Raw genomic sequence first — 8,711 nt, 5'->3', positions numbered from 1 at the left:
TGTGGTGTAGGCCGGCAGCTGCAGCTCCATTTGATCCCTAGGCTGGGAACCTCCATGTGCCGCAGGTACCGCCCTAAAAAGACAAAAAAATAAAATAAATAAATGAAATAAAAATCAGAAAGGTGAGTTGAATAAAATAAAAACTATATCCTTCTTCCCCCAACACCCCTCCTCCGATAGATTGGTACAAAATGCTGATTGCGTTTGGGGGCAGTTCCATTTGAAATCACTGTCCAACCAGAGTCCCTAGTGTCCTGGGCCCACTCAGTTCTCGGCCTCAGGGCCTTTGCAAATGCCGTTTCCTCCTGCATTCTTGTCTGGCTGACTTTTTCCTGCACAGGCTTCTAAGTTTCTTCTGCTGGCAAGTTTCTTCAATGTCCCCAAGTTGGTTCAATGCCACTCAAATGTGCTCCTATAACCCCACAACAGCCTCGAGCATGTTGCACTCTCATCGCCTCTTAGTTCCCTGACTTCCAGCTGGCAGATAAACACTTTGGGGCAGAGACACAGAAACCGTGACTCCACGTGCCTTTTGTGTGGATGGAGCAAGAGAACCGACTGTCTGCAGTTCTTGAAAGTACTGGAGCTCAGGCCTGGGTCATGCTGTCCACTGAGGAGGACAGGTTGCTGTCTGGCATTAAAGGGGAGCTGGACTAACCTTCCCGGGCACTGGGTCCTAGGAGGTTGCTCGCCAGATCCTTGAAGCGCCCTTTGTAATGAGGTGCTCATTAGCAAAGCGCTGGGACGGCAGCCAGTCCCCATGAAATACCCAGGTGCTCACACTCATTTCCCAGCCTCCCTCGGGACTAGCTCTGGACCACCGTCTGTGAGCAAAAGAGACGTCTGTCCATTTGGGGGTGAGTTAGTTCAGGGATGATGTGCCTCCTCCATCTCCCCCACCCCGACCCCAGGTGGGCTCCAGTGGCGAAGCTCTGGAACATAAGGACTACCAGAGCCTCAGTGGACTTCGTGAGACAAAGGCTCATTTACTGTGTTCAGCCGTGGAGATGTGGGGGCTGCTGAGGCAGCTGATGCGGACTGCATCCAATGCTGACAGTATGACTACCATCTCTCTCTCTCTTTTTTTTTTTTTTTGCTTTTTAGGGCTACACCTGCCACATATGGAAGTTCCCAGGCTAGGGGTGAAATTGGAGCTGCAGCTGCCAGCCTACACCACAGCTGCAGCAATGCCAGACCCTTAACCCACTGAGTGAGGCCAAGGATCGAACCTGCATCCCCAAGGATACTAGTTGGGTTCGTAACCCGCTGAGCCACAGTGGGAACACCCTCATTTCTATTTATAAAAGCCAAGCCAGCTGCCCATGCTCACATAGCTTGCAAGTGGGCAGAGCTGGAATTCAAACACAGGCCTGACTCACATGGCTGGATTTTAGAAACTGTACTTACTTCACCTCATGACGGCCTGTCCCCAAGCACTGCTATTGCATCTGAAGTCTTATGAGAGTGGCCAGCAGGGACAGGACAGTGGGCAGCTGGCATAGTCAGGACACTCAGTAAGTCCCATATGAAATCCTATTCTGGGACGCACCAAGCAGTTGCAACACTTCTGCTGGTGATGGTTATTCATGATGGGCAAGGCACAGTGAAGAAATGACAGCAGCTCACCTGGACTTGGCAGGGGATTACAATGGGGACAACAGCCCCCACTCTGTAGATCAATTCACGAGGGAAGAATTCCTCCCCACTCTATTTCACTCTCAGCTCTTACCCGCTTGTTCCCCAGCCCAGAAAGGCAGTACTGCACACCAGAAGCTTCAGGGTCAAGACTTGGGCCCCAACCCCTGTTCTGCCACCTACTGTGTGACCTTGGGCAAGTCACTGCGCCTCTCTGAGCCTCAATTTCCGCATCTGTAAAATGAGGAAAGTAATACTAACTCCTCATAGGATGGATAATGAATGGAGGGCACTTAGCACAGTGCCCGGTACACGGAAGTTGGTTATAACCCAAGGCAGGCTCTTCTTTTCGGGGTTAGGATCGGGGGGGGGGGGGGGTGCTGTCAGGAGAGGGAATCAACATACAGATTTGTGCCAAGATCACACATGTTTATTTACAAATAGGATACTTCTACACATACACAGGTGTCACTGGGCCATTTCAGGAACCTCGGAGCTGGGAACACCCCTTCCTTTCTGCCCCCGCCTCCCCTGGGCTCCTTCCTGGCTCAGTCTGGGATCTCTAGAAGAGGGCTTCTGACACTTCCTCGCTGGAAAGCTGCAGGTGCTCTGGCTGGGCTCTCACTGCTTCTCCCGTCCACATCCACCTGTCCCGGTGGACCGTGAACAAGGGGCTGTGAGCCTCTGCTCAGTCGTCCATGTCCAGGCCAAATTCTGGATACAACTCTTTGGTAGTGACACCTCGGATCACAGCTGAAAAGAAGGAAGAAAGGATGAATGTCCATCCGGGAGAAGGGGGCGGGGGACTGGCCAACGCCCTGGCCTACCCGGGACCCCCCACCGCACCCGTTCCCTGCTGCCCCTCTGGCTACTTCCTCCAGGCCCCTCCGCTGTGGGCCCTGTCTGGCCACTTGAAACTAGACTCCCTGAACCCTCACCCACTGCAGAGGAGGCAAAAAAGCTCCCTAGAATCGCTTCTCCACAGAGGGCAGCAGGGGTCCTGTGCTGAAAATGTAGATTTACATTTACACTGTGCCGCCAAGCCCAGCCCGCACGCATGCCCAGGCTCTTGTCGTTTGGTGACGCTGTTCCTCCTCTCTCCCCCCTGCGAGGGGGTCTCCTCAGAGGCCTGCCCTGACCACCTCCCCTGGTCCCCACTGCCGCCCTATTCATATATGGTTTCCATGTCTGCCCTTTGTTCCTTCCTTGCACTTAACATATTTTATAATTCACTTGTGTTCCTTGCTTTTTTTTTTTTTTGTCTTTTTAGGGCCACACCTGCGGCATGTGGAGGTTCCCAGGCTAGGGGTCGAATCGGAGCTGTAGCCACCGGCCTACACCACAGCCACAGCCACGCCAGATCCGAGCCATGTCTGCGACCTACACCTTAGCTCATGGCAACGCCGGATCCTTAACCCACTGAACGAGGCCAGGGATCGACCCTGCAACCTCATGGTTCCCAGTCGGATTCGTTTCTGCTGTGCCACGATGGGATTCCTGTGTTCCTTTACTTCTTGACTGTTCCCCCCGCAACCCCAACACCAAAACACAAGTCCCAAGAGACCTTCGAGTGTCTGGTTCACCAGTGTCCCCAGGCCCTGTAGAGCGGCACAGAGTAGGTGCTCCGGAAATATTCACTGAATGAATGAAAGAGGAGAGGCCACCAGCTGCAGGTCCTGTGACCTGGCAGGGCAGGTCTCAGGCTGGGCTCTGTCTAACAAGAGCTTGTTCCCCTCAGCCTCCAGGCTACGGTGCCCTCACACTCCTTTCTTCGTAGGCTCGACCCTCCTCTTTCTCTTTTCTTAGGCTGTGTCCGCAGCAAGTGGAAATTCCCAGGCCAGGGATCGAACTTGTGCCACAGCAGTGACCGGAGCCACTGCAGTGACCAGGCCGGATCCTTAACCTGCTGCGGCACAGGGGAACTCCTCCTCCTCCTGTCTTCACCTCTATTTCCCTCCTGCTCTTTGCTCCCTTCCCTCCTTCCTGCCGTGGGACCCCGGCTGCTGATGGGCAATTCTGCAACAAGCGCTACAGCTCAGGCAGCCACAGGGCAAACAGCCCGGCTCTGAACACTGTCCTAAATGGTCACTGGTTGCTGAAGATCAGAGCCACGTGATGGAGGCGAGGCCACCTACACCTTTCCTGACCTCCAGGGGGGCTGTCCCAGCCAGCCCAGACATATAGGTGTCTGTGCCTTGGCTCAGCCCCTGGACAGTGAGATCGTGTTCAAGGAAGAACAAAACACCCCTTTAAGCCATGGGGTCACCCTTGCACCTTCTGTCTCTGTAGCATGTTGGCCACTGGAGGCAAGGGGGGTGGTCTCAATTAGTCTGAGTAGGGCCCAGAAAACTGGGACTCTTAGTCCTCTGGAAGGTGGGTGAGCCCAGACTCTGACCTGCCTGAAGCTCCAAAGCGGGCTCTCCACTAGAATGAAAAAACCCAAGGGACTCAGGTAGGAGCTGCACAGCCGCTTCACTGAGGGGCCCGGGAGGGCAGGGCATTCAGGGAGCGTGGCAGCTGCAAACGGTAAGGGGAGGTTGGCAAGTTAGAAGGCCCAGGAGTGGGAGTTCCCTCACTCCGTGGGTTAAGGATTTGGCGTTGCCATGAACTGTGGTGTAGGCTGCAGTTGCGGCTCAGATCCCCAGTTGTGGTGACTGCGGTGTAGGCTGGCAGCTACAGCTCCACTTCGACCCCTACCCCAGGAATTTCCGCATGCCGCAAGCGCAGCCCTAAAAAAAAAAAGGCCCAGGAGTAAAATCCATCCAGCCTTGAGGCGTGGGGACTCCCTCACCTAGTTTACCCAGGAGCATCTGGCCGACATCCTTGATGTCATTATACTCGTGGAGCTGGGCGATGTGGTCCTCCAGTTCATCCACACTGTAGCCTCTGGGGAAGGAAGGGAGAGGGAGAATCCCTTAGAAAGCTGAGGAGGCTCCAAGGTTCAGAGAGTAATAATTTTTTTTTCTCTTTTTACAGCCGCACCCGAAGCACATGTTAGCTCCCAGGCTCAGGGTTGAATCAGAGCTGTAGCTGCCGGCCAACACCACAGCCACAGCAATGCCAGATCCGAGCTGAGTCTGTGACCTTCTTGGCAGCTTGCTGCAACACCAGATCCTTAACCCAATGAACGAGGCCAGGGATCAGAACCCACATCCTCATGGAGACAACTTCAGGTTCTTAATCCACTGAGCCACAGTAGGAACTCCATGTAACAAGGCATCTATTTAACCCATGTTCACTAAGGGCCTACTGGGTGCTTGGCACTGGGAACACAGTGATGCCAAGACAGACCCTGCCCTCAGGAAGCTTAAGGTAGGGGAGGGGATCTGTCTACCCCCTCGCTCCTGCAAATTCTTCCCATACCCTTAGGGAGGGGTCTGCAGCCACACTGGTGCTATGTAACCCAGGACAACACATGAGTGGCCAGTCAGATCCCCTCACATGTGAAATGCACATTCAAAGGCTGCTCACTCTATGCCATGTGGCTGCAGCACGGTGTGTGGGGAAACCCAGGAGTTGTGGAAAAGCCAGCTTCCCCTGGACACCTGCGGAGGGAGTATGGAGCCCACGTGCAGACAGAGAACATGGGCCCCACAGAGACTGGGAGAACCACGGCTTTCCAGTTCCTAGTTCCTGGTCTTCTGAGCCTGACCACACATTACCTGAGATAGCAACTATGACCCTCGGGTGCCAGCAGCACAGTCCTGTTTTTATGCTGAGCTAGGTTTCAGTTACTGGGCACTAGTTAAAAGTTATCTTAGGAGTTCCCTGGTGGCCTAGTGGGTTAAGGATCTGGCATCGTCACTGCTGTGGTGTGGGTTTGATCCCTGGCCTGGGAACTTCCACATGCCTCGGATGAGGCCAAAATAGTTATCTTAAGCACACCGAGGACCCCAAGGAGACTTACTCAGATATGAATTGGGAGAGCTCCTTGTCCAGCATGTCCCTCTTCTCCTTCAGCCTCTGAATGTCTAGGTGCAGAGAATCCTCACTGGCTGCATCAGCCTGGTCACACTTGGCAGATGGCCGCTGAGTGGCACAAAGAGTCATTAGCTGGACGGACCAGCTATCCACAATTCAGAACCTACAAGTTGTCCCCCAGTTGCCTGTCCCTGCTTCTGGTTGGTAACAGACACCCTCCACCCAGGAACAGGACTACATTTCCCAGCTTCCCTTGGAAATCGGATGGGATCCTACAGCTAAGTTCCAGCAAGTGGAACTTAATCAGATATGGTGTATGCAACGTCTGGGAATTGCCTTCCAAGGGAGAAGGCATGCTTTTCTGTGGCCTCCCTCCTTCCTGCCAGCTGGAGGGATGCTGGAGTTGAAAGGCGTCCTGGATTATAGAGGGAGCCTGATGATTGTTTAAGCCTTCATTACTTGGGGTTTTCTTTTACTCTCAGCCAAACTCATCTTTATCTGGTCCCCAGTCTGACCCGAGAATCCACTTCAGGTCCACCTCTTGGGTTCTCCTCTCAAATCTATGTTATCCCTGGGTTTATAGTCTCACTGGGTAGCAAAACCCTTCTGTTCATCTTTGTCCTTTCCGGCTCTAAAAGCTGCGAGGGCTGGTGCCTGGTACTAGGCTAGTCTTCAGGAAATGGGTGTTGGAGCAACTCTAATACGAGACAGAGGCAGACGTGGTTCGCATTCTTAGGATAGGGGCTTTTAACCAGTCAATGGACCATGAGTAAATACTAGCTGCCAGGCACTGGCAAAGGCTCCAGAGGTTTAGCAATGGATAAGACATCCAGGCTTTATCCCCTGCCGTCACAGACTGTAGAGCCTCATCCCAGACATAAAACACCAAACAATTAGGCTCTTCTTCCAGAGATTCCCATTTTTTTTTGTCTTTTTTTTTTTTGTCTTTTGTCTTTTTGTTGTAGTAGTTGTTGTTGTTGCTATTTCTTGGGCCGCTCCCCTGGCATATGGAGGTTCCCAGGCTAGGGGTTGAATTGGAGCTGTAGCCACCGGCCTACACCATGGCCACAGCAACGGGGGATCTGAGCCGCGTCTGCAACCTACACCACAGCTCACGGCAATGCCGGATCGTTAACCCACTGAGCAAGGGCAGGGACCGAACCCGCAACCTCATGGTTCCTAGTCGGATTCGTTAACCACTGCGCCACGACGGGAACTCCCAGAGATTCCCATTTAAAGCTCTCCTCACAGGTCCCACCTCATCAGAAAAGCCTTCCTGACCACCCCAGCTAAAATGGCCACTCCTCAGTCACTCCCGAGCCCCTTGTCCTGATGTTTCCTTTCTTTCTTTTTTTTGGCTTTTGTTGTTTCAGGGCCGTACCCTCAGCATATGGAGGTTCCCAGCCTCAGGGTCTAATTGGAGCTATAGCTGCCTGCCTACACCACAGTCACAGCCACGCCAGATCTGAGCCACGTCTGCGACCTACACCACAGCTCACAGCAATGCCGGATCCTTAACCCACTGAGCGAGGCCAGGGATCGAACCTGCAACCTCATGGTTCCTGGTTGGATTCGTTTCTGCTGCGCCACCACGGGAACTCCCTGTCCTGATGTTTCCTAACATCAGTCACCACCCGACATGTTGTACATTTCAGGAATAATATTATGTCCATTGTCAGTGTTATACCCCGGGGCTGTAAACACCATGAGGGCAGGGACTTCGTTTTATTCACTGCTGATTGCCCTGTGTCTCTAACAGTCCCTGGCGCATAGCAGGTATTATCTCAAATGAGTCCGTCAAATGAATGAGCCCACTGACAAACAGCCAATCAACTAACTGCCATCTGCAAAGGGCTTTGAAGTACAGGGTGCCAAGGGAGTGTCTCACAGAGCCACTGGCCTGAGCCAGAAAGTGGAGCTGAGATTTCTCTGAGGAAGCTCAGCTTTAAAGGATGCGTAGGTATCAGTTTGGCCAAAAGCTGGAAGAGCAGTATCCCAGACAGGGGTCAGTGTATCCAAATGCCCAAGACAGAAGAGAGCACATGTGTTTGAGGGAATGAGAGTGGTTTCCAAGGGGGTGGAACGGGTGAGGGAGGGACAGGGGAAGGGAGGGACAGTGGTGTGGAAAGAAGGAAACCAACCAACCACTTGTGGCGCTGGCAGGAAGGAGAGACGGAGCCCACTTGCAGAGCCTGGGGTACCACTGACGAACGCCAGGATGCTCTTTCTTTTTTGAAGCTTGGTGGGCAGGAGGAAAAGAAGGGGAAGGGCTGCGAAATGACCTGGACCTTCTCAGCAGAATGAGGTCAGCTGAGGGAAGACCTCGAAGAGGGCAGCGGGTGGGTCAGCCGCTGCTGGGGACGGAGAGGGGGGCTGGGAGCCGAGGGAGCTCACCGGGTGCGAGGGCCAGAGAGGGGGCAGAGGCATACTCACAGGGGATCGGAAGGCGCCGCGGCAGCTTTTGGAAAGTCCTGGTTGAGTCCTGGAGAGGAATCCAAGGGAAAAAGTTGATTGGACCCAGAGTCCGCCTCGGCAGGAAAGCGGTACTCTGGGGGTGTGAGAGGAGGAACAGCCGTGCGGGAGGAGCGACCGGGACTGGGTCGGGGGGCAGATAATGCTCCCGGGATCAGGGTGGGGTTCCTCGAGGAGGGTATTCGGACAGGGGGTAGAGTCTGGAGGAGCGGATGGAGGCCTCTGGAGGTGATCTCAGGGAAAAGAAAGTTGGGGGCAAAGCTACGGGAGCGAGAGGGACGGGGAAGAGATGTGCTTTCCCCGTGCTGTCCGCTCCTCGCCCACCTCCTCAGCCCTGGGGTTCGGGGCCCCCGACTCGGGGGGGTCTGCAGTGCAGGAGGGTCCAGGGCGAGGGCGAAAAAGAGGCCTCTCAGCCCGCCAGCTATTCCGAATCCTGTGATGGAGACCAGGAGTCGTTATACAGCCAGCTGCGCGCGCACCCTGCGAGAGCAGGCCCCGCCCCTCCCCCCGCCGAGGTGGGCGGGGACCGCGGCTGCGCGCGCAGCCTGTATTATGACTCCACCCATTCCACCTGGCTCGCGGCGGCCTAGCCACGCCCCCTTTTCCTTTCATCTTTCCAATCGGCCAATGGGGTTGGAGAATCTAGGCCACGCCCACGCCGCTGCTGCCTAGAACCGCCCCGG

The 8,711-nt window shown here is 54.5% G+C and overlaps 1 protein-coding gene across 1 annotated transcript; it reads right to left on the bottom strand.

Annotated features, from left to right (window-relative positions):
* Positions 1-2,043: 2,043 nt before the first annotated feature.
* SWI5 (SWI5 homologous recombination repair protein) lies at positions 2,044-8,594 on the bottom strand. Its single transcript, XM_047769296.1, has 5 exons — positions 8,591-8,594; positions 7,990-8,261; positions 5,543-5,664; positions 4,427-4,521; positions 2,044-2,388 (listed from the first exon to the last, which is right to left on the bottom strand). The coding sequence occupies exons 1-5, from the start codon at positions 8,592-8,594 to the stop codon at positions 2,324-2,326; spliced, it is 558 nt and encodes a 185-aa protein (XP_047625252.1). The 3' UTR covers positions 2,044-2,323.
* Between the last annotated feature and the right edge of the window lie 117 nt (positions 8,595-8,711).

Source organism: Phacochoerus africanus, chromosome 2, assembly GCF_016906955.1.
Source record: "Phacochoerus africanus isolate WHEZ1 chromosome 2, ROS_Pafr_v1, whole genome shotgun sequence".
Classification (NCBI taxonomy): Eukaryota; Metazoa; Chordata; class Mammalia; order Artiodactyla; family Suidae; genus Phacochoerus; species Phacochoerus africanus.
The sequence above is the reverse complement of the archived record's forward strand: the minus strand, read 5'-3'. Positions and strand labels throughout refer to the sequence as shown.